The 26,970-nt window shown below is 36.9% G+C and overlaps 1 protein-coding gene across 2 annotated transcripts in view; it reads right to left on the bottom strand.

Annotated features, from left to right (window-relative positions):
• Positions 1-26,970, bottom strand: part of tnmd (tenomodulin) — a 103,739-nt gene that overhangs the window by 16,583 nt on the left and 60,186 nt on the right. Inside the window, exons 3-6 of one of the 2 annotated variants that reach the window (XM_083560450.1) lie at positions 26,073-26,164; positions 24,309-24,443; positions 4,710-4,850; positions 3,437-3,541 (exon numbers count right to left, since the gene is read on the bottom strand). In XM_083560450.1, coding sequence (XP_083416576.1) covers positions 3,437-3,541; positions 4,710-4,850; positions 24,309-24,443; positions 26,073-26,120 — 429 coding nt within the window. In that variant the 5' untranslated portion in view covers positions 26,121-26,164. Of the gene's footprint in view, positions 1-3,436; positions 3,542-4,709; positions 4,851-24,308; positions 24,444-26,072; positions 26,216-26,970 lie in introns of those variants that run through there. The other variant, XM_083560451.1, reaches the window with a different exon arrangement.

The following is a 26,970-nucleotide window of genomic DNA, read 5'->3' as shown; positions in this document are numbered from 1 at the left end:
GGTTTGGTGACGACACGATTTCGTCTTTGCTCTTTGCAGATGATGTTGTCGTGTTGGCTTCATCAGACCAGGACCTTCAGCATGCACTGGGACGGTTTGCAGCCGAGTGTGAAGCAGCTGGGATGAGATTTAGCACCTCCAAACCCGAGGCCATGGTCCTCAGTCGGAAAAGGGTGGCTTGCCCACTTCAGGTTGGTGGGGAGTTCCTGCCGCAAGTGGAGGAGTTTAAGTATCTTGGGGTTTTGTTCACGAGTGAGAGAAGGGTGGAACGGGAGATTGACAGACGGATCGGTGCAGCTTCTGCAGTAATGCTGTCGTGGTGAAGAAGGAGCTGAGCCGCAAGGCGAAACTTTCGATTTACCGGTCAATCTACGTTCCTACTCTCACCTATGGTCATGAGCTCTGGGTCATGACCGAAAGGACAAGATCCCGGATACAGGCGGCCGAAATGTGCTTCCTCCGCAGGGTGGCTGGGCGATCCCTTAGAGATAGGGTGAGAAGCTTAGTCACTCGGGAGGAGCTTGGAGTAGATCCGCTGCTCCTCCACATCGAGAGGGGTCAGCTGAGGTGGCTCGGGCATCTGTTCCGGATGCCTCCTGGACGCCTTCCTGGGGAGGTGTTCCGGGCGCGTCCCACTGGGAGGAGACCCCGGGGAAGACCTAGGACACGCTGGAGAGACTATGTCTCCCGGCTGGCCTGGGAACGCCTTGGTGTCCCCCCGGAAGAGCTGGAAGAAGTGTCTAGGGAGAGGGAAGTCTGGGCATCTTTGCTTAGACTGCTGCCCCCGCGACCCGGCATCGGATAAGCGGGAGAAGATGGATGGATGGATGGATCTTTTGTGGGTAGGAGAGACATTGTACGGTTGTGCATGTTGTTGACCACAATTGTATCGAATGATTATGTATAAAGTACCTTATACAATGTAATTGTAAAAAATATTTATTTTATTTTCCTTCTGTATATGTAAATACATTACAAACAACAACAACAACAAAACAATCCCCAATTCCCTCTAATTTGCAAAGCACAAAGAGAAAAGGCTTACATGAAAAATGTTTTTGCCAGGTTATTCCTTCTAAATCTAATGCTTAATTGTATATTAGTTGCTTGATTTATAGTCCTGGGGCTAATGATTGATGTATTATTTATTTTAGGTCACATACATACATATTTTTTATTCTACTACATTGGCTCTAGCAGAAGTCACTTATGTTGCCCAAATATGTTTGTTGTGAATTGACACTCATATTAAAATGGCAGTATAGAAGCCACAAAAATTCAGCTTTATTCTAAACACCATTCACTCCAACAATTTTTTATACCCTTATCACCTCTGTTCTAACTCCTTACTTCCCAGCATCACACTCTCCAGCATAACACTACACTAATGATGACTCAGAGGACAGTTTGTGCAGAGCTACAGAGTCTGCTGTTTTAAAGCTGAAATTTAAAGTAGCACAGGAGCACTCACATCCCCCAAACTTGCTCTACCCCAAACCTCTTAATTGGGTCTCTTAACTGCTCAAGCGAAGCACACCACCCTCATAAGTAAATAGAGGGATAGGCTGCTGGTCCTGAAGCATAACACCAATAAATTCAAGGGGTGATTGTCTCCTGGGATTTAGGTACATTTTATATTTGCCTTATTTACATTTACATTTTTTTTCTAATTGTCTAACCCAACCACATCATAAATGAATAAACTCTTACTATTGATGCTCAGAATAAAACATTTAACAATTTGGAATTTAGACATTAGATCTTTTTACATATTATTTCAAACACTGATATATTGTATAAGACAAACCCTATATTTAAAATAGTTTATTGTCTTATGTAGAAGGAATTAATAGCAAATAAGCAGGGAAAAAGCTAAGACACTGATGCACCAGCTCTGCCATAAACAGAACTACGATTTCATCAGTTGCATTTAGTCTGTAAGTGACTGTAGGGAAATTATGGGATTACTTCTTTCAACATTTCCTTGAATAACATTGGGAATTTGTAAAAATGCAGGCAGAAAAATAGTCATATTTTCACCTGGATGTATTTGGAGACTACTTTATTTCCTTATCAACAGTGTGCAGACTCTTCTTAGTTTGTATTGTTTTGCTGAGCTGCAGTGTGACTCGGGAATGCAGCTGCCTGCCCTATGGACTGCACTAGCAGCTAATAATGCTAGTGTTAATCCATACCTACTTCACAATTTTTTTCTCTCTCTCTCTCTCTCTCTCTCTCTCTCTCTCTCTCTCTCTCTCTCTGACACTAACTCTAGGCTGCTTTCTCCCACTCACTCACTCACTCTGTTTTTATTTTTACCCTTGTAGCACTTTGGCAGTTGATTCCTCATGTTTTTGCTAAATGTATTTTATTGCTGCAAGATTAACACAGGGTAGGAATGTTAACTAAAGCTATCTTTGATTACCATTCCATTAGAAAGTTCACATTTTTAGCCCATCATAAATGTGGATGTGTCCTAGTTTAGTTTTAAAAGGTTGTGTGCTGTTCTATAATTTCTATAATCCTTCATGATCTCTGTCTCTTCCTCTCTGTCTCTTGCTCACTCAATAAGACTGAACTGAAGTCTAATTAGGATTTACAATGTGTGAAAAGAAGAAAATGGCAGCGACATATGGTGCATGCTTCCTTAATTAGTATCTGTAAACAGGGATTAGCATTTCAAAATATGAGCCAGAGAAATTGCATGCTGTTTTTGTCTGTAATACCTTCTGCTCATAGAATCAAAGAGACTTGATATGACAATGGATCTGCTCATCTTCACTGCAGTATAGGAAGGTGCACAGAGTTTGATAAGATGCCAACAAATGTGAGACCTGTGGTTTGTTGAGACTAAAGCCATATCTGAAAGCTGTTGCCTGTTATTTTCAGTGCCACAAATAAATTGTCTGTCTGATTGATAGAACTTGAGCATCACAGACAGCCATTAAGTCCCAAGAAAGAAATGAATCACTTCAACCCTGAGTCAAGTGAAATTTACGGAGCAAACATCTTCAAATACCATTTTAATGGCTTACCTTTCTGAAGGACCTCACTCTTTCCTTAAGGCTATTTGAGCTGAGCCTTCAGTGGAGATGATTAAAAATTAATATTAGCTCAGGATTGACGGCAAACACCATTTGATGTGTGCCACAAAGGGGTTATGGGATTGTGGACTTTCTGATGGTTTCATGTACACTGGAGACCGAAGTCTATACTTTTTTGAAAAATGCTGGAGGCAAGATGAAGGGCGAAGAGTAGAGGTGTGCTTGAGGAAAGATGAGGGAAAAAAAAGGGTGGAGTTGATGTAGACTAAATTCATTTTTGCTGCTATGGGATCTGCTTCTGCTTATTATTCTTATTGCAAAACTATGTTTTTTAACCAGTAGGAACAACTCATCAGTTCTAGTGCATCCAAACTTGGCAGGCTTTATCATACCTCAAACTCACTCTTCAGGTCCACTTCAGTCAGTTTGGGCAATTCCCTGGTCTGAGTCCTCATATAGCATCTTTGATGTTTGGCAAAACGGATTCCCATCAGTCCCTTCACAAGATGTAATAAAGTCAAGAAATATGTATATGGAAATCTTATCAATTAAAATTCAAAAGGGATATTCTGAACAATAATGTGAAAAGCTGTTATGGACACTTGAAAGCAACTTCATTTTTGAACACAAGCATGAAAATGGATCAGTAAGGTTGGGAATGTGGTTTATATTTATAAAATTTTTCTATAGGGACCAAAATTTAATGATTAGATCACACTTTTCTTGTGTGTATATGTGTTAAACATGGCTGTATCACACTGTAGAAGGAGAATTCCTCCTTGTATCTTGTTATTTCTGATACATCAGGATGACAAACTATTACTGGAATATCCAGAACATCCCTGATAAAGTATTGGATAATACCCTAAAAGTGATGCAGGCCACTTTACAGGTGATGGAAAGCTAGGAGCAGACTGTTGTCATGGAGCTTGCAGAAACTCATTATAAGGATAAAAACAAGTCTGTCTAAATACTGTATAAACACAAGTGTGAGTAAGACCAAAAATAAGGGAATTACAATAATCGAGGTAACAAGACTATGAAAATGGGTAGCAGTAACATGGCACTAACAGTTCACATGTGGGCAAAAAAACCACATAATTTCCAAACCTAGGCATAATCTGAGAAAGCATGATTATAAGTAACACAATCTGGACGTGCACTTATTTAGAAAATGTGTCAGAACACAACAATTACTGAAAGTTAAAAGATTTCCAGTCAGTCTGCATTATATTTGATATTTGTGTGTTTGGTTCGGCTTATGATGTCTGCTGCCCTGAAACTGTTAAACAGGCAGGGTGATTTAAACAGAAGTAATCAATAATATTTGTCTGGAGTTTCATGATCTGGTATAGACCTACATATTTAGTCCCAATAAATCTTATTGCAGTGTTGCTTTTCATAGTTTATGCCTGCTTCTCATTTACACATTTCTATTTCCCTTGGGTACAGCCTGGGTGCTTTCAGTTTTTACACACATATATTCTGAATGGTTTTGAATTTAATGAGACTCAATAACGATACATTTCTTCTGGTTTGAAACAGTAAAATCTCAACCACTAATGTGAAAAATATCCGAGATGAATCTGGTCTTCCATATGGTTGTGTGTTTTGGGGCTTTTGTTTGACAAACATGTTACTATTACATAAGCCAGGTACACTTACATTTTGAAAATCATGTACCTCCATGACCTCTTCACTGCCATTGCCCACTCTGAAGATTTCCAGTTGTTTAGCAGAATTGATCTCCATCATGCTCTCGGTCTCCACACCATCCAGCAACGCTTTGTACTCATAATTGTAGATCTGTGGAAACCAAATACTCGGTTTTCTGAACCAGTACATTCATTATACACAAAATGCTGGATCACTACATTGTATAGACTAACTCTATTTCCCGCAGCATTACACAGTATATCTGCTATGATTAAAAGCATAAATATGCAACCGAAATGGCTGTAACTTTAGACATGATTTGTCCAGCTGACAGAATTGGTGACCTGCACTGCAGTGGCTAATTGAAACTGATGAGTATTATTTAAGGTGTTATCCATTTTATTAAAGTGGAAAAAGTACAAATAAAAATAAATTGTGAAGATGTGTAAAATGTAAATAAAAACAGAATATAGTTATTTGTAAATCTTATAAGCCCATATTTTATTTACATAAGAACATACAAAAAATCTAATGTTTAAACTAAAATGAAATGTAACATTTTAGGAAAAAATAAGGCAATGTGGACCTTGATGGCTGCAACATGTCTCAAAAAATTTGGGACAGGTTTATATTTACCACTTTAATAGCATCCCTTTTTCTTTAAAAAAAAGACTGCACATGTCTGGGAAAGGAAGAGACCACTTGCTTGAGTTTTGGGAGAGGAATGTTGTGCCATTTGTGTCTGATAAACTTCTTTTCTTGTATTTTTCTTTCATGATGCACCAAGTTTCCAATTGTTGAAAGATCTGGACTGCAGGCAGGCCAGTTTAGCACCCAGTCTCTTTTACTATGAAGCCATGCTGTTGTAATAGATGCAGTATTCTGTTTAGCATACTGGGGCCTTCCCGGTATACTGGGGTAAGGCCTTTCCTTAAAAAGATATCATATTAATGGAAGCATACATTTCTCTGTATCTAATAATCTTAATATACCTTTCAGCATTGATGGTGCCTTTCCTGATGTGCATGTTGTCCATTCCTTAGGCACTAATGCACTGCCATACCATTGGAGATTCTGGCTTTAACTAAGCACTGATAGCATGCCAGATGGTCCCTGGTTTCCAAAATGAGACTCTACTTTTCCAAGATACTCTTTCATTCCCATGTTACTGACCTTTTGCACATTACCCTAAGTAATTACAAAATTATCTAGTCATCTAACTGTTTCTTTTTATTAACTCTTTTGTCAGCAAATACATTCTTTTTTTGAAATGCATTGTGGCCATAAAATTTTTTATTTCTTTATTCGTTTCTTAAAATGGTACATTTCCTCAGTTTAAACGTTTTCTATGTTCAATTGTGAGCAAAATATCACTGCATTCTGTTTTTATTTACATGTTACATTTTTTCAACTTTTTTAGAATTGGGGTTGTAATTGGTGACAAAAAGGTGAAAAACTATGTTTTCCTGGACAAAATTGTTGCCTTTTCAGTGAGTACTTGAGGCTTAAGGGTTGTGAACCATCTTACAATGGTTAAAAAAAACTGCCTTATAAATTATTTTTCTTTTCTTTTTTGCTTTTACACTCTCTTTCTCCATCACATTTTTCTTCTTTTGCACTGGTACAGTTGTGTGACCCCGTTATTCTTTCATCACAGATTTCTAATAGCAGTCTGACTGTGAGTTAAAGTAGTTTTATCTTGTTAAGAAATGCATTTAATTAGCTTTCAGTGAGTTTGCCTCTAAAAGAGATTAGGAATATTTGAGAGAAAAAAAAAAACATGCAGGGTAGTGGTTCAAGGCAAATAGATAGGAGAGATTTATTTATTCGTGTTTATAAGTATATACATTATAAGGATACCTTGAACAATGTATTGATTTGTGTGCTTCCATGTTTACTGTTCAGCTTCCTTGGCCTATGAACCTCTTACAGTATATTTGATGCTGTTTGCCTGTTGAATAGCTTAGATATTTTCATTTAGGTATACACAAAATTCAATAGACAGCCATCTAATACAAATATGTCTGTCATATCTTTTAATGTTTAAAAATATAAAAGCTTTTGATTGAATTTGTTCTATCAACATAAGATCTAATTTATATTTTAATCAGAAGATTAGAGAAAAACATTAAGTGCTATAAACATGCAAAAAAATTGCTCATATATCAGTAGTTGTAGGAAACAACATTTTGGGTGGTGGTGAGGGTGGTGACGACTTGTAGTAGACTTGTACTAACCTATCGAATTGCAAAGGAATCTTCCAGTGAATAGCCATCTTCATGTTGTTCCAGATTTTTTATAATATTTAGTTTTGAGCTTTGACTAAGGATTTCTAATATGTAGAGGTTATGTGAAGCTATTCCTTGGCTTTTTGCTTTTAAAAATTGAGATCCTGTACATGCTTTGTGAGCTCTTTGCAGATGACATAAAAAGAAGCATAATAAAAAACAAAAGTATTTTAGAAATGTTTTTTTATTTGAGATTAATCAGAAAAACTTCCACAGGCACATGATGTTTTCTGCTTAACTTCATTTGGCATGTAAATGGGTAACGTTGGGCCTACTTAAACCACACACCCAATGCTCTTCAATTTAGTTGTGTACTAACTGCAATTCATAATAAGACAGTTGAAATATACCTTGTGGAAATAGGGAGTAATGGCTGGGGATGAGGAGAACAAACCAATGGAAAGAATTTTTAATTGCATGATTGTCATAAGTTAACTCATAATTTGTCGCAACTTAATTGTACGTTTTTATCTGTTCTAAATACTTTTCTATTTTCTACTTTTTGATACTCTAATCAACAATGGCATGGACATAGAGCATAGCGCATGAACACAAAATATGGTTTTAAAGTAATTATGGTGTTTTAAATTACAATAATCATCAGGACACCAAACGGAACCTTTGCTATGTTTCCACACAGATGGTTTTAATTTCTGGATGTGTGCACCATGGCATTTTTTTTGGTCTAAGGAATAGGGATATAGGTCTCTGATCCATTACCACAGTAGTTGGTAGTAATGCTCTACCTAAGAATGAGAACTGCCAAAAAAGAAGAAGAAAAAGGAGGAGAAGAAGACGACGACGAATCATGGCCGTTTTTGGTTCTTTTGGCGCATAAGTAAAACAAATGTTCAGTGTTGGGCAGTAACGCGTTACCGGTAACTTTTTTACCGTTTTTTACAGTAACTAATACTGTAACGCGTTACTTTTAAAAATAAAGTAACTTCATTACCGTTACCGTATGGTGCGTTACCCGTTACTTTTATAAATGAATAAATTTCGGCTGAAGTGTAGACTACAGCCCAACTTGCTAACAGCAGCGTCGCATTGTAGGATTGGTGGATAAACCACTGTAAACACGAAGAAGATGCTCTGTGGGCGTGTCTCCGTTTATTCAGGTCTGTGCGGCAGTAATGGCGAGTCGAGACGAGAGCAAGACGAGTTTCTCAAAGTGGAAATATGCTCATTATTTCACTTTAGTTGAGTATAAAGACAAAAACTTTTAATTCAAATGTAAGCTGTGTCTTTCTGGTTCGAAGCTCGTATCTACTGCGAAAAACAGCAACTCCAATCTGTTGAAGCTCCTCCAGGACCTCCATGCCTAAGGAGCTAGTAGCTAGAAGCTAACCCAGTGTTCTGTTCTACATTGTTGATAGTTTTCATACTTAAGCTGTGAAAGGAACATTTTTAAGAGCTCAACACAACAGCAGAAGCCACTTTATGTTTTTGATTGTGAATATATTATTCAGCTTGTTTTGTTATTTATTTCAGAAATCCTTGTGATATATTCAGTTTGTGTTGGTCTGCCTTCAATAAAATAGTGTTTAAAAATGACTTTGTGTTTAAGTCAGTTTTGTGTTTGTATAGACCATAACGCATAAAAGGGCATTAATGGGAACATTAAAGAACGTTCTTAAAAAAGTAACTAAAAAGTTACTTTCAACAGTAACGCATTACTTTTTGGTGTAAGTAATCAACAAAGTAACTGTAACTAGTTACTATTTTTTAGTAACGAGCACAACACTGCAAATGTTTAGTGATAAAAAAAGATTTAGCTGGAGTTCTTTTTTTTTTAATAGTAAATAAAGGACTTTTGAAAATGTGTGTTGCGTTATAATTTACTAAAATATTTTTATTTATTTATTTTTGTAATAAAAAGGGTCAAACAGAATGCTGATGTTAATGATATTAGTGCAGTTAAAAAAATTTTTCATTAATGCATTAACACGTTAATTTTGACCCGTGTGTGTGTGTGTGTGTGTGTGTGTATATATATATATATATATACAGTGAGGAAAATAAGTATTTGAACACCCTGCTATTTTGCAAGTTCTCCCACTTAGAAATCATGGAGGGGTCTGAAATTGTCATCGTAGGTGCATGTCCTCTGTGAGAGACATAATCTAAAAAAAAAAATCCAGAAATCACAATGTATGATTTTTAAACTATTTATTTGTATGATACAGCTGCAAATAAGTATTTGAACACCTGAGAAAGTCAATGTTAATATTTGGTACAGTAGCATTTGTTTGACGTCAAACGTTTCCTCTAGGTTTTCCCCAGGTTTGCACACACTGCAGGAGGGATTTTGGCCCACTCCTCCACACAGATCTTCTCTAGATCAGTCAGGTTTCTGGCCTGTCGCTGAGAAACACAGAGTTTGAGCTCCCTCCAAAGATTCTCTATTGGGTTTAGGTCTGGAGACTGGCTAGGCCACACCAGAACCTTGATATGTTTCCCACAGAGCCACTCCTTGGTTATCCTGGCTGTGTGCTTCAGGTCATTGTCATGTTGGAAGACCCAGCCTCGACCCATCTTCAATGCTCTAACTGAGGGAAGGAGGTTGTTCCCCAAAATCTCGCAATACATGGCCCCGGTCATCCTCTTCTTAATACAGTGCAGTCGTCCTGTCCCATGTGCAGAAAAACACCCCCAAAGCATGATACTACCACCCCCATGCTTCACAGTAGGGATGGTGTTCTTGGGATGGTACTAATCATTCTTCTTCCTCCAAACACGTTTAGTGGAATTATGACCCAAAAGTTCTATTTTGGTCGCATCTGACCACATGACTTTCTCCCATGACTCCTCTGGATCATCCAAATGGTCATTGGCAAACTTAAGACGTGCCTGGACATGTGCTGGTTTAAGCAGGGGAACCTTCCGTGCCATGCATGATTTCAAACCATGACGTCTTAGTGTATTACCAACAGTAACCTTGGAAACGGTGGTCCCAGCTCTTTACAGGTCATTGACCAGCTCCTCCCATGTAGTTCTGGGCTGATTTCTCACCTTCCTTAGGATCATTGAGACCCCACGAGGTGAGATCTTGCATGGAGCCCCAGTCCGAGGGAGATTGACAGTCATGTTTAGCTTCTTCCATTTTCTAATGATTGCTCCAACAGTGGACCTTTTTTCACCAAGCTGCTTGGCAATTTCCCCGTAGCCCTTTCCAGCCTTGTGGAGGTGTACAATTTTGTCTCTAGTGTCTTTGGACAGCTCTTTGGTCTTGGCCATGTTAGTAGTTGGATTCTTACTGATTGTATGGGGTGGACAGGTGTCTTTATGCAGCTAACGACCTCAAACAGGTGCATTTAATTTAGGATAATAAATGTAGTGGAGGTGGACATTTTAAAGGCAGACTAACAGGTCTTTGAGGGTCAGAATTCTAGCTGATAGACAGGTGTTCAAATACTTATTTGCAGCTGTATCATACAAATAAAAAGTATAAAAATCATATATTGTGATTTCTGGATTTTTTTTTTTAGATTATGTCTCTCACAGTGGATATGCACCTACGATGACAATTTCAGACCCCTCCATGATTTCTAAGTGGGAGAACTTGCAAAATAGCAGGGTGTTCAAATACTTATTTTCCTCACTGTATATATATATATATATATATATATATATATATATATATATATATATATATATATATATATATATAAAAAGCTCAAATACCACTGACTGACTCACTTACTCATCACGAAATCTCAAAAACCACTGAACGGATTGCAATGAAATTTGGAACATACCTTCCTCCTGGGTCTTAGGTGCTCACTAAGAAAGGGTTTTGACCCTTTCCGCGGCTAACTCGCGAAAAACATGATTTCTCACGCATTGTAAACTCTTCGAAATAACAGTACAGATCCTCATGAAACTTACTACATTGTTTCTTATTACATGTTAGATGCACGATAAAAATTATTTTTAAAGTAGTTTGCCCTGTATCGGTACTACAAGGGGTAGTACGTTATTTGTTGACGTTACGTTCTGAACTCTGATCATCCAGTCCTGCTCAGTGCTTACTGCTTATCCAGTCCTGCTCAGTGCTTACTGCTTATTGCCATATTGCTTAGCGTTCTGCCTTCCATAGCGAAGCACGGGTACTTTCAGCTAGTGTATATATATATATATATATATATATATATATATATATATATATATATATATATATATATATATATATAGAGAGAGAGAGAGAGAGAGAGAGAGAGAGAGAGAGAGAGAGAGAGAGAGAGAGAGAGAGAGAGAGAGAACGGAAAGTATTCAGATCCCCCTTCAATTTTCACTCTTTGTTATATTGCAGCCATTTTCTAAAATCATTCAAGTTAATTTCTTTTCCTCATTAATGTACACATAGCACCCTATATTGACAGAAAAACACAGAATTGTTGACATTTTTGCAGATTTATTAAAAAGGAAAAAATATCACTCATATATTTAACTCAGGTGCTATCCATTTCTTTTGATCATCCTTCATTTGAGTCCAGCTGTGTTTGATTATACTGATTGGACTTGATTAGAAAAGAACCCAAAGATCACTGTGGCTGAGCTCCAGAGATTCAGTCGGGAGATGGGAGAAGGTTGTAGAAAGTCAACCATCACTCGGGGCTTTACCATCACTCGGGGCATCACTCGGGGCTCCACCAGTCGGGGCTTTATGGCAGAGACACATGAAAGCCTGCATGGAGTTTGCTAAAAAAAAAAAAACATGTGAAGGACTCCAAGATGGTGAGAAATAAGATTCTCTGGTCTGTTGAGACCAAGATAGAACTTTTTGGCCTTAATTCTAAGCGGTATGTGTGGAGAAAACCAGGCACTGCTCATCACCTGTCCAATACAGTCCCAACAGTGAAGCATGGTGGTGGCAGCATCATGCTGTGGGGGTGGACGAAAACCTTTTCCAGAGTGCTCTGGACCTCAGACTGGGCCGAAGGTTTACCTTCCAACAAGACAATGACCCTAAGCACACAGCTAAAATAATGAAGGAGTGGCTTCACAACAACTCCATGACTGTTCTTGAACGACCCAGCCACAGCCCTGACTTAAACCCAATTGAACATCTCTGGAGAGACCTAAAAATGGCTGTCCACCAACATTTACCATCCAACCTGACAGAACTGGAGAGGCTCTGCAAGGAGGAATGGCAGAGGATCCCCAAATCCAGGTGTGAAAAAGATGTTACATTTTTCCCAAAAAGACTGCTTCTACTAAATACTACTAAATAAATAAAAAGGGTCTGAATACTTAGAACCATGTGATATTTCAGTTTTTCTTTTTTAATAATCTGCAACAATGTCAAAATTCTGTGTTTTTCTGTCAATATGGGGTGCTATATGTACATTAATGAGGAAAAGAAAGCAAATGGTTGCAATATTACAAAGAGTGAAAAATGTAAGGGGGTCTGAATACTTTCCGTACCCACTGTATATGTATATATATATATATATATATATATATATATATATATATATATAATATAAAAGAACAAAGAAAAAAAAGTGTGTGTGTATATATATATATATATATATATATATATATATATATATATATATATATATATATACAGTACAGACCAAAAGTTTGGACACACCTTCTCATTCAAAGAGTTTTCTTTATTTTCATGACTATGAAAATTGTAAAGTCACACTGAAGGCATCAAGGGCTATTTGACCAAGAAGGAGAGTGATGGGGTGCTGCGCCAGATGACCTGCCCTCCACAGTCACCGGACCTGAACCCAATCGAGATGGTTTAGGGGTGAGCTGGACTGCAGAGTGAAGGCAAAAGGGCCAACAAGTGCCAAGCATCTCTCAGGGAACTCCTTCAAGACTGTTGGAAGACCATTTCAGGTGACTACCTCTTGAAGCTCATCAAGAGAATGCCAAGAGTGTGCAAAGCAGTAATCAAAGCAAAAGGTGGCTACTTTGAAGAACCTAGAATATGAAATTTTTTAGTTGTTTCACACTTTTTTGTTATGTATATAATTCCATATATAATTCCACATGTGTTAATTCATAGTTTTGATGCCTTCAGTGTGACTCTACAATTTTCATAGTCATGAAAATAAAGAAAACTCTTTGAATGAGAAGGTGTGTCCAAACTTTTGGTCTGTACTGTGTATATATAATATATATATATATATATATATATATATATATATATATATATATAATTGTATTTTTTTTTTTACTTCACAGAAGTTCTGTTTATTTCCTTTTTTATTTCCAGAACGTGTGATCTCCTAGGTATGCTGTGTGCACAGCATGTATATGCTTTCAGAGAAATGAAGAGAATAGAGAATTAATGACAGGCAAATAGAATTATATATGACAGACAAATAGAAAATAATGACAGCAATAAAGCCCCATGTGTTTTATTTACAACACAGTGTGTTCCCTGGCAAGACAGTAAAGGTCATAGAGACACTATCTCAATTGAGTGAAGGGAAGATAATATTATGCTCATGACAGCATGATGTCCTGTTTCTCCTTTAGGCCCTTGAGATATGCAAGGATGTCAGAGCTCAACACAACAGCTGTCATTCAGAAGCTGCACAATGCTTGAACATTTGTACCCCAACTATAGAGAACCTGAGGGTCAGCCTGTAACATCTTGGATGGATCTGAGGTGACAATGGCAATATCCGTCAGGACTACAATAGTGGATTGAGAAAAAAGAGGGAGTAATTGACTTTGTCTCTTTCTGGGTACTTAGATTTCAGTTATTATATGGTTGGATGTAATATAATGCTGGAACATTTAGCATTAAGAGTCCTTTAACTGACTTAAATAATCAATTAGCATGAACAAACTACAGAATTGATAAAAATAGAGATAAATTAACAAAGCCGTTTATTTTTTAAGTTAATAAAAAGGCTTCTTTAACCCCATTACTTTTGAATGACAGAAGGTGTGAATTAATGTTCTAACAGCAAATATGACATTAAGTCTAAAAAATAGGGTAAGATACATCAAAATCTCTGGGTTTAGATAATCAACAATGTTTAGTAAATTTTTTGATCTATAGTGTGCAGATGTGTTATTTTGAGTGTGTTTAGTAATTTATTTAATTTGATAAAGTTTAATAAAATAAGTAATTGCCAATCAATTAAATATCTTATCCTCTTATCAGGCCATACTGTTATGCAACTAGTAAAAGTTATGTTTTTTTTGTTTTTTTTATCTTATTTTCTTAAAGGTTACAAATTCTGGATTCAAAGGCAACAGACCATTTCTCATAACCTAAGAAAGTAGACCATATTGTCTCCTACTCTTCTTTACCACTGGCTCCCTGCACTCCTGCAGATCATGAATGAACTACTGTTGAAATGTAGTCAAAAGTAAAAATAAAACAAAAAACCCAAGGCTTAGTGATATATCATCATTATCATCAAAGATTCAAACTAACAGTGGCTACTCTTACTGAACTTAACAGCTTATCCTTTGGCTCAAAATGTATAATGACAAATTCATATGCTCTAAAATGCCTGACCTTCATCTCTCAGATGCTTACAGAAAGTGAAGCAAAATAAGGCCACCTCTGCAGGTTGTTATGGAACTATTAGCAGTAATTTATAATTTCCATTGAAGGACAGATAAAATAAGTCCAAACCACAGTCCAAAGCTCAGACACAATCAAGTTCAAAACAACAGGCAAATAAGTCATCTAAAGGCAAGTGCGAAGATAAGTATTGTTACGGTTAAAGCTCAGAGCAATGTATTTTTTTGGCATATGTAAATCGGAGCAGCTGCTTGTAATCAACAGGGTTAGAATAGTTGGAGAGAGAGGCATTGTAGTGAGGTGGTTGTGACCGTAGAAGCAATAAAAGCAAAGGAAGATTTAATCTCTGAGTTATGCAGTTGTTATGAAATATTGAGGCTCTTTGGAAATCACTTTTTCAGATCAGTTATAGACTGCAGATGGCATTCAAATGTGTTAAGTCCACAAAGTGAGCTACTGTGTGCATCTGTCCTGTGTTATCTTGGGAATGAAACTTTATCCCTGCTGCTTGTCACATGTTTTTCAATATATCCTACCCCCAGACAACCAATGATTTCCAGATGCTAATACTTCTAATTTTACACCAATGCATTTATTGTATTATTGTATATGTTACATATAGTACATTTTAAGTGTGAAAATATCTTATGTAACACATTAAATATAGGATATGCTGCTCTAAATCTACTGCATAGAACCCTTCAGTGGCAACTGTAATTCACTCAGGTGGGTGTTCTTCACAAAGTTTCTATTTTTTTAATCATCTGAACATGTAGCGCTGGATGTACTTGCAGTTAGCTTAGTTCTCACTTAGGAGGTCACTGAGACATTCAAAAGTGCATTTTGCTTTGACCTCATTATAACATATATAATACATGAAAATAGAAAATGTTACTATTGCTTATATTCATATGCTATACAAAAATAGGGCTTATGCCAATGCTTTACCAAAGCCTATTTGAATGAATTTCATGTGAGGAAGACATATTCAATTTAGGGAACAGACCTGATTTGGCTAGGGGCCCAAATCTATTGCTTGGTCTGCTTTCCTTCTAATGTTTAAGAAAATATATATGGGTAAATTTTAGTCTTAAAAAGCAAGCCTTTCTGTAGTCTTCTCACTAAATGCTTTGCTGCTGAGCTTGTAGAGACAAATTTAGCTTTCTTTTTATCTTCAGAGATAAAACGAGTTATGGATGGGGACATTGATGACAAGGCCTGTCAGCCTGCATGTACATTATATTTAAAGTAAATGGGGATTAAATGCTTTCAGGGCTGCCAGACTCATTTAGTGGAGCAGCTTGTGATGAACACAATGAAGACAGCCAGCTGTTTTCAAACAGAAATTGGCTTTATAAATGAAAGTAAATGGTCACTAGTTAATTTACAGAATCATCAGCTAAGGGAGTTCTACTTCTTTTAAAATATTTCATATATATTGTTTCTTTGTAAGGTTATAGTTTAGATTCAGAAATAGTTTCAGGGTTCTTCTCTTATGGTTTTAAATTGATGGACAAAGGCCTTCAAATATTTGGTTTGAATATTTCTTCATTTACTTAAATTGAGGGTTGAAAATATAAAACATACCTATTATTTAAATCACAATACCAACATTGTAAACAAATTGTATAAAATTTAATTATTTAATGTATTTTTTTATTTTTTTTATTCACAAATATGTAACGTCTTGACAGGATGACCAAAATAGTTTTGTATGTAATACATATTCTGTCCTACACTTTGGCTCTATTACAGTGTAATCAAAAGCTGAGCTAAATTACCTTTTCACTTAAACCCCAAAAATAAAGATATACATTTAACTGTATAGATAAATTTCACGGACCTAGTGAAAACTATTTTGGAGGTGCCATCCTTTTGCTCTATATTTAAGCTTTTCAAATGAGAACTTACCTCTCAGGTCCAAGCATGCATCTTTCATTGATGCAAACTTTTAATAAACAGGGGTAAGAAATTACCTACTTTCTCTCCCTTTTCCCAATGTGACCCATGCCTTGCCGTGTTTTCAGTTGTGGCTGACCAGCATTTTCTTTCATTTGCTTAAATATATCAGTATTTCATTTTTACCAGCACATACATGGCTTCTCACACATCAAAAAATTACTGTAGTCATAAATCACACTTAACTATGTGGGGAATAGGGCTACATTCAGGAGGGGGAAAATGGTCTGCTTAGAACTGCTAAGTGACTAATACCAGTGTAAACAAAACTCAATGGATTCTATCACTAACTCTTCTGAATAAGTTAGCAATGTGAATACAGATCAATCTTCTCCCATGGAAATGGCAGTGGGGTTCACACAAAGTGTTCAGCATTTCCTAAGTACTCAGGAAGCTAATAAGGAAACAATAAATATGACATGAAATACTGAGCTAAATATCATTTTAACAATGAGTGGGCAACAAAATTACCACAAGTCACCTCTACTGCAGGCAGAAACTATTGTTCTCATTGGTTCCCAGGTCCATTGTGCATAATTCTCCCATGTATGCACAGGACCTCAAGTGGTTAAGTGGCATTTAGAAACAGCTTGTGAGAGCAGCAGGTCTCTGCTTTCAGCCTTCTAGATGCATATAATAATTTGGTTAGATGAATGGCATTAGCTACTAATGAGGACAAGAATAGTCTTTTTGCTACTAAAAACATTAACAATCCAATTCCATCTTAAATTGCATACTGGGGTTAGGGTTTGTGTCGGGAAATTGCAGTGACTTTATTCTAAGACAACAATTTGTGCTATAGCTAACGATTGTGATGATTTTCTAAATTCATATAAAAACACTATTTTGAATAAAAAATTACATTGATTATTGATTATAAAAGAACTGTGTCCTTAGGCACTCCATTTAAGTTATGCTGTTACTTGTCTTCGATCCTGCTTGCACGTTTTTACCAATATTCAGCACATCCATGCAAACATCAGTGGGAAACAAGCACACATAATAATATTTTTTCCTCCCTTTGTTTCTCTTCCATCTTTCTGTCTCTATCTTGTGCTTTTGCCATACAAATAAATCATGTTATCTAATGCTGGTGGCTCTGACTCTGTGTCATCAAGGAATATGTCTAATATATTGTAAAACATCTGTTAATTTATCCTACCAGTGCCAATCATGTGGCAGCAACACAAATCATACAATCATGCAGATACAGGTCAAGAGATTCAGTTAATGTTTACATAACACAACAGAATGAAGAAAATTGTTGGAAACTGCTGATCTCTGTGTAGAGACTCATCAATCTCTACACAGAATGGTGCAAAAAACATCATGTGAGTGACAGCTCTGTTGGTGAAAATGACTAGTTGCTAAAGGAAGTCAAAGGAAAATTGCCAAAGTGGTCTGAGCTAGCATGAAGGATGTAATAAATTAAATAATCACTTTTTACCACTGTGATAATCAATATCAGCTTGCATCAAACATCGATGGGATACTTAACGGAATCCCAGGTTCATTGATAACAGAGTGAGGTTTTTCACAACAGGAATTGCTTTGGGCATGACCAACTACAGAAGCTCCTATGACATCATGTCTTTCTTGACAGACACAGGTCGACCCCTTACAACGTCATTGTAGCGAGATTTCTTCCCATCCCTGTGCAAGGAGGGAAGTGTTAGTAAAACACCTCACTTTGTTATGGATTACGTTAAGTAACCCATCGTTCTTTTCCTACTTTGCATGGTGTTTCACAATGGGAGATATAGACCACTCCCAGATTGCAGGTAATCCCACTATACCTAATTACATGGGCTCTGACCTTCTGGCCTGTCTATAAAATTGCCAAAAGTGTGTAGCGTAGCCCAACTAGCTGCTGCACAAATATCCTGAACAGAAACTTCTCTAAGTAAGGCCAATGATGTTGCTATGCCCCTAGTAGAGTGGGCCCTTACACCTTCAGTTGTCTGTGAACCTCTGCTATGAGGTTAACGGAAGAGATATATCTCTAGCTATAGCATCAACAACAGCCGCTGCCTTGACAACGGCTTCCCCTTGTGGGCAGTGGCCTAAGACACAAACAGCTGGTCATTCCATCTGAAGCCTGCTGTTGTCTCGACATGTATGGGGAGCACACACTGGACATAAGGAATTCAACCTCTCATCCTCCAGAGAAAAGAATGAAGGAAAGTGGAAAGCTAAAATATCTGTAATAGGACATCTATAAGAGTAGACCACAACTTTAGATACAAACGCCAGGTCAGGGTGAAAGGAAACCTTTGTGAGCCCTGGCTTGCAGCTCACTCACACACTTAGCTGTCACCAGAGTTTCAAGCAGCGCTGTTTTAAGAGAGAGAAACTTTAGCTCCGACGCCATTCAATGGCTTGAAAAGGTGTTGAGGATGAGCCTCTAAGATTATAGACAGATCCCACAGTGGGACCATCATTCTGGACATCAGCCTCTTATGGCACGCTCCCTTTATAAAACTTATGCGTATGCCTCCTTACCAGTTGATGTAAGTGACCATTGTGAACCGTTTTCACTTAAACATGCTGGACCTTTATGAAGGTCAGAAAATGTTTTATCGCTAAAAACATTGGCAACAACCCTAAGTAGTTTATATGCCTTTAGATCAGCTGTGGAGGCCAAACGTTGTTCACAGATCTAACCATTAGAGTTGCTCCCCGCACTTTAAGGACGCGTCTATCATCAGAGTAATTTGACGACACCGCCCCTAAGGGAATCCCCACCCAGAGTCGCTTTTTTTCAATACAGCATTTTGATGTACAGATTCATTATGCATACACAGCCGCAGATGTGAAACCCATCCCTAAAAATCCCTCATCATGAGAAGTCTCAGATGTACTACAGAAATTACCAGAGCCATTAAACTTAGCATTCATAAGCACACCCTGGACTGAACCACTGTCCCCGTCTGAACCTGGCGCGATTCTCCTCGCTGTCAGCGGGAATCTATACTGAGCTCCAGATATTCTGTGAATAAAATAAAATAAAACGACCCACATAAAAACTGGTATTTTCTAAATATAATAAGAAATGTGAATCTGCTGTGTTATTTTTTTTCCCATTTTGCTAGCTTGGGGGTTTAAATTTAGCGCTAATGTATTATGTGTTACCAGCAGCAGATGTAGGTAAGACATGTAACCGAGGCAAGCATCTTGACATGCATTAAGAGTGAGTCATAGACAGATGTGGCGGAGAGATTCTGTAATGTTTCAAAATAAAACATCATTCAGAATCAGATAATAAATAAAACAGAAATAATGTAAGTTATGTATTCTTTCTGTGGGCCCGGTGATTTAACGATAACACAAGTGAACACAACATGCAGTTTTTAAATGAAGGTTTTTATTATTGATGAAAAACAAAATCCAAAACTACACGGCCATGTGTGAAAAAGTGTAGATGCTGACCCCGCAAACATCCCGAACCATCTAGACACGTACCAGTGCCAATTGGATCCCACTTCATGTGGAGTTTGGACACTGTACCTCCTTGAGTGTTTAAAGGCTCTTGCATGGAGAAGCTGGTGTTGGATCGCAAATGTTGAGCTATTTTATGAGTTGCTCAGTAGCTCCTAGTTTTATAACCACAAATGACTGTAAAAGCCTGTAGAAAGAACATTAATCATAATTGTACATTCCAGTGCTCATGTTAGTTCTCACTCTCCAGTGTTCTGTATATATTTCAAGATTTATAATCACACTCTTGATGTCAACCAAATGAGGATGGGTTCCCCATTTGATTCTGGTTCCTCTCAAGGTTTCTTCCTCATAACATCTAAGGGAGTTTTTCCTTGCCACAGGCTTGCTCATCAGGGATAAATGCACACTATTCACCTTAACCCTCAATGTTCTGTAAAGCGGCTTTGAGACAATGTTTGTTGTGAAAAATGCTATAGAAATTGACTTGACGACTATTTTTTATTTTTTTCTCTATTGCTGCTCAACAGGTTGGGGCTTAAAAAGTATAACTCCCATCAGAGCAGTGAGTTCCCTCTTTCTATTTGTGTGGAGTGGAAACAGGCCCCCACTAAGTGGATAAATGAGCCTGATGTGGGAAATCAAGTAAGATTATCCTTTAATTATAGTCAGTGTGTTTCCCCTGACTTTAGTGTGTCAGTGAAGTTAGTGTGTTTCCCTAAGGGAGTACCTAAAGCAGCTGCTTATTTAGGCCAGTCACTCCACTATGATAAATATTCTTCCTAAAGACTCCATAAAAGTCTGGTTTACCAAAGAATACAAAGAAATAAAATCTGAAGAATTTGTAGAAAAAACTTCAGATTTCAGAGTGATTTATAGAAGGGCATTATAGTTTCTTTTAAACTATGAACTATAAATGAGCAAGTTTATTTTTAGGTGCTTATTGAAGTGAAAAGGCTTTTATTTAGTATTTATTTTCTGGCAAATAATGTCAAAGGGAAATGGACCACAACAAACTACCTCTCTGTTATTGTTTATGCAAAGGTCTGACAATCAGTGGCGGGCGGTCAGGGCCAGCAAAGCATTCTCTGCTGGCCTAAACACTTTCAGAAGCACTGACCCACATTTACAACCTAAATTCTATTATTTCTTCCATAAAATTGTATTAATTTATTCCCAACAGTTGATTCTCTTCATTTTGTAGCGTTTCTCTTGGCAGCACTGCTTCCAGTACGTGTATGTTAGATTTTTTTGTCTAATCAGATTTCAGCCTCTATGTGCTGCCATGTCAATCTAATCTGCCCAGGGCCTTCAAAGTCAGTAGTGCTTATGTATATAATGAATGTATCTGCTTCTTTATCCAATCAGATTTCAAATTCATCTCACAGGGCCAGCTACTTGGCCCCAGCATTTTTTCTTCCTCTGATTGTTTGGTCAGAGAGAAACTGTCACAGCCAAGTTCGACTGGCAAACAATTGTGTAGCGTGTTGCACACAATAATACATCAGAGATAGACTTTTTTATACCTATGGAGGAAGATAAATTGATTTGGTCTCAGACATACTTAAAAATAAATTTTCAAGAAAAGCTAGACATTGTAAGAAGAGGTCAGCCAACCCTGAAGCTAGCTAGCTTGTCTAGGGAGTGCTCGCCACTTCCAGACCAGTGAATACGAGTCGTACCACTGGCTTACAGCCTCTGAGGAGCGGTGCAAATTATGACTATGCATCTCTGGTGAGTAGGATGTATTTTATTTAAATTTTAATGTTTTTGGAGGGGGGAATACATTTTAATGAGTGTTGTTCCAAGAATTTTCTCTCTGCCATCCAATCACTGAAATAAATGATATTATGATATTAGGTACGAAAAGCCTTTGCTATGGAGGACTGTGGGTCGACAATATATGTTGCATTATACTAAACATTATATAAAATTTAGAGTTAATATGGTTCATATAATTTTTTTGTTTTTTTATATTATAAATAAATACATAGAAAACATTACTCTGTAATTTGTAATACAGTTAGTCTGGTCTTTGTTTTTCCAAATGGCATTTTTTTTTCTTCTTTTTCCCTCTTCACATATATAGAATGGTAAGCCCTAGGTTGGTCATCTCTGATATAGACAATGCGTACCAGCTGTGCACGAGTGGAGGGCGTAGCCGGCCTGAACGAACGGTAAGAAACACCTGCAGCTGACGAGACTAATCAGTGCGCTCTGTTTTAGTCTGGCGACGGCAATAAAGAGGAGAGAGACGCCAACTTTGGGGGAGAGAGAGAGACACACCAAGCAAAGAGATGAGCGGAAGGGTCACTGAAAGGTGATTAAGCACGGGCGGGCGCCGGTGAATGAGACGTGTCGGCCAGCGAGTAAACTCGAGTGGACGCGAGAAAAGGCGTGGCGGTCTGCGAGAAAACTCGGCCGGGCGCTAAAAGAGAAAGTGCACCGATCCGCGGGTGAGACGGGCGGAAGCCGAAGGAGTGCGTGCCGATCCGGGAGGGACTGCCAGCGAACGTTGAGAAGGAAAGACATCCCGAACCGCGAGTTTGTGGATGAGCCCTGCCGTGAGAACTGGAAAGGTAAGCGCCAGGGTGAAAATAAAAGTAAATAAAGAAAGCTCTGCTTGGTGAACTATTGCCTGTCTATCTTTTTTCCAGTGCGGTGCCAGTGAATTTGGTAGAGTGGTGCTGAAACCCTGTGCTGGAAGAGGGGTATGACTCCAGGGAGACTATGCCAGGAAGGGGAGTAGGACCAGATCAACGAGGAGTGCTGCAGCCGCTGTGGTGCCAACTGTGTCCTGTGCGGCGAGATGGGATCGGCAGCAAAAACAGGCACTGCATGGTCTGCCATGCCTCTCCAGGAAAGTCCAAATGTTTGAGTACACAGGGACAGGCAGTTTCTTTCTCTCGCTCTCCCTCTCCGTCAACACCCACATGCCCGCCCATCCGGAATCTGGGAGCATTCTCCACCATCTTCAAACCAGGAGGGACTGCGCACAACTAGAAGGAAAGGTGTCCCAAACCGCAAGTGTGTGGTAAGTCCTGGCGTGAGTACTGGTAAGGAAAGCGCCAGGGTGAAAATGATAGTGAAGGCTCTTTTCTAATGAAAGCTCTGCTTGGTGTAGTATTGCCTGTCTATTTGTCTTCCAGTGTGGTACCGGTGAATTTGTTACACAGTGAGTCATACACTTTGGGTTCAATCTTGTTTATCTGTCCTTTGATTTATTTATTTTTGTTCTTTCTCCTAATAGTAGACTAACTTATTAAAATTACAGTACATCTGTGCAGATTTAATTAATTTTAGGACTAATAATTCAGAATAAAATAAAGTCAATTTAATTAAAGGTTTTTAAATATAGCCAATCCAGGAAGGTGTTGCTAAAAAGAAACAATTAGAGGAAGATTTTGCAACCAATTAAGTTAATTGGCAACAGGCCAATAACATCATTGGAGATAAAATGAGTTTCCTAAAGCAATATCATGCAAAAAAGAAGCTCTTTGGAACATGATCCAGAAACACAGAAGACAAATTCGAAATCTATTCTGTGGTCAGATGAATCAATATTCTTTTTGAAAAATAAGGATGCCACATCCACTGGACAAAATAGTAGATGGACCAAAACTGGCAGTTATCAACCCCTTAATAAAGAAACCAGACCCATTCAGCTGTACAACTATAGGCCAATATCAAGCCTCCCCTTTGTCTCCAACATTCTAGAAAAGGATGCATAGAAGTTATGCTCACACCTAGTTAGGAATAACAATTTTTAAAATGTACGGTATTAGTCAGGATTTAGGCCTCATTGTAGCACAGAGACTGCGCTGGTTAAAGTGGTAAATGACCTGCTATTGGCCTCTGATCAGGCCTGTGTCTCTTTGTGTTGCAGTTTTTTTTAGACCACTGGGGCAAAATATCGTCCATGCTAGACTAGAAAATGCTGGAATATAGGAGAGTATTCCAATTAGTTTTCAGGACTCAGACCCAGCATCATTGTTCAAGTCAAGGCTGAAAACATGTTTCTGTATACATCTGTGTAAAGCTGCTTCGAGACAATGTCCATTGTTAAAAGCACTATAGAAATAAAAAATTTTAATTTAATTAAATCATGAATGACCAAGACTTGATAGCTCCTCAGGCAAGAGTATCAGTATTGTTTGTATCAGTGTTGAACTCCATATTGAACAAATTAGAGACACCTCCCAAATCCCTATTTAATTACTAAATTTTCCATACTTACCTAAAAGACTTGTAATAAGAACATGGCCTAGTTTTGTACCAACACATTTATCTGACATGCCATTTTGTGTTTTGCATACTAATCTTTATATAACATTTATCATGAAAGCATATAGGAAAGATCATTTAGATGCATGGTCTGATTATCATCCCAATTTCTAGACAAATGGACTATCTTACCTTTTCAGGGTTTGCACTCCAAATGTACCTCAGGCTAAAAACGCAAAGGGCCAGCATGAGGAAAAACAAGCCTAGAATTAGGGCAACACAATGGTAACTACAGCATCCAGGATTTTTCTTTTTCCCTAGCTCAACCTAAAAAAAAAAAAAAAAACAAACACAGACAGTATATATAAAACCATATGGAAACAATAAAATAATGAGCCCTAATAAGGTTATAATAATCAAGTAAAATTAAATAGTAATAAGTAAAACAAAATAAATAGATAAATAAATTTACATTTATTAAGTAAAATATAATAAAATGTTATATTTAAAAGGCAGTGTGGGAACACAATGTCCCTGTGTAATAAATTAAAGCTATAGTACAATGGAGCATAGTTAACATCAAATAATAATTATCTGTTCTGTCCATAAAGATTCAATGATTTAAAATAAAATAAAGTTTACACAATTACTCCTCGTCCAATGCCTAAAATTTGGCTGTTGCTCAAATATAAGTTCCATTAAAAAAAAGCGTAGAAATCAATATTTGCAGTGGCCATGTCTCTCTTTATATAGACATGAATGTATTTAAGAACAGTTGAGAGTTGAGAAGTATTTATTCATGCTGCACTACTTTATCTCATCAGCAGAGACGGAGACGACAGGAGAACTTTCTATCAATAATTTACTGTCTCTAATATTTACTTTATCCCTAAAGCTAAAAAAATAATAACCATTTATAAGCAAATAAATAACAAAGACATTGACACATACAATGAAATGAACATTTTGCATATATTTATATTCTTTGAAATACGACAGCCTAGTAAAATTCTTAGTGGAAAGGCAAGGAAACAGAAGGGCAAATAATCAGAGGGGCCAACATTACTTTGAGGATGAATGTCTCTCTGCATGGAAACCTGGTTAAAATGTACCAAAGCTGTAATAAACAATCTAAATCCAAAACATACAGATGCCTGAAGAAAGCATGAACAGAAAGAAGTTGGAAGAACGAAGAAATGTAAACTTTCAAAGAAGTGGGGGACATACAATTATTTAAAAAACACATCAAATACATCAAGATTTTAATATTTTATGTTCCATAGATTAAACGGAAACATTCCAGAAATAGTACATTTAATAAATTTTATTTTATATATATATATATATATATATATATATATATATATATATATATATGGAGCATAGTTAACCATATATATATATATATATATATATATATATATATATATATATATATATATATATATATATATATATATATATATATATATATATATAAAATGGTATGCCTTGCCATAAAGATATTAATCATGCACTTATCAATGTTGATACTTTAGGACCACGTTCTCTTTTTCTTTTTTTTTTTTTTTTTTACTTTTTTCAATCTTGTTTCGGATTTTTTACATTGAGGCTGTCTGCTTTTTTGCATTTAATTGCAAAATTAACCAACTTGTTTTTGTTTTTTTAGCATTTTAAATAATGTAACTAATTGAAATTTCTTTAAAGCTGTCTTTTTGTAAACAGTCATATATACAAACAAATGTGTAGAAATAGTCTCAGATGGTATGCACTGTTTTTTTGTTGTCTTGAACCAGTAAGGAAACGTGAAATTATTCAGACTTTTTGAGTAACTAAACAATCACTAGTACATAGTTATATTTTACAGTTTGCACTATATTGTTAACATAAAATTTTTTATAATCACATTGTTGAAGTAATGAAATCAGCTGGATTAGAAATAATTATATGACTCACATGTGTGCATAGCTCCTGCTGACTGCAGGAAAAAGAGCCCTTCTCCATGATTGCAGTTCCAGTCCTCTAGGAAGTCTCAGTCAGACAGAACACTGGAATGCATTTCATAGAGCACAGAGGAAAATGTTGTTATACTGGCAATTTAGGAGAAGTATCAAAAGGGAGGGCTGATTTCTTTGGAAAAACTATTTTTGTGGGTTTCTTTCCACTTGAAGCACTTGGGTCTGGTAAAGAGTATAATTTGCTCAGGAATAAAAACATAATGGAATGTGGGTGGAAAAAGAGAAATACAATAACGTGTATGCTGACATAATGTACATTAGTGTACACATATGCGAACGTGCATTTTTAGAATTTACAAATGAACCCATTCCACCTAGATATACAATTAAATTTTTATGTGGGAGAAAGAAAAAACCTAGGAAAACATCAATTAAAAAAACGTGTGATCTCAAAATGCATGGCATGACTAATGTTTATTAGAGATGTAAAGTATTATCTCTATCTGTTTAGTGCTCTTATAGTTTTTCTCAGTTCCTTTGGAGTATTTCTTAGATCAAAAATAAAATTATCAAAACTACTTGTTCAAACTTCGTCATTTCCTTGGTTCATCTCTCAAAAGTAGTCACTTGTGCACATCTTAAAAACAATTCTTGTTGCTTTGATCAAATTGCAAATGCTTCGGTACATTCATATAAATCGATTTTGTGCAATTATTAAGGTTTTAACTGGTTTGCAAATATTAAGTGTTTTTGAAAAAAAAAAAGCTCAAAAACAGCTTTTGAGCTTTTCTCCAAAAACCTTTAATATTTGCAAACCAGTAAATGCATGTTTGTACAAAGCACAATACATTGGATTTCTTGCAAAAAGCCTATACTTTTCTCAAAATCCTTGGTTC

Source organism: Silurus aristotelis, assembly GCF_946808225.1.
Source record: "Silurus aristotelis genome assembly, chromosome: 14".
Classification (NCBI taxonomy): Eukaryota; Metazoa; Chordata; class Actinopteri; order Siluriformes; family Siluridae; genus Silurus; species Silurus aristotelis.
Note: the sequence above shows the minus strand (reverse complement) of the source record. Positions and strands in the feature narration are given on the sequence as shown.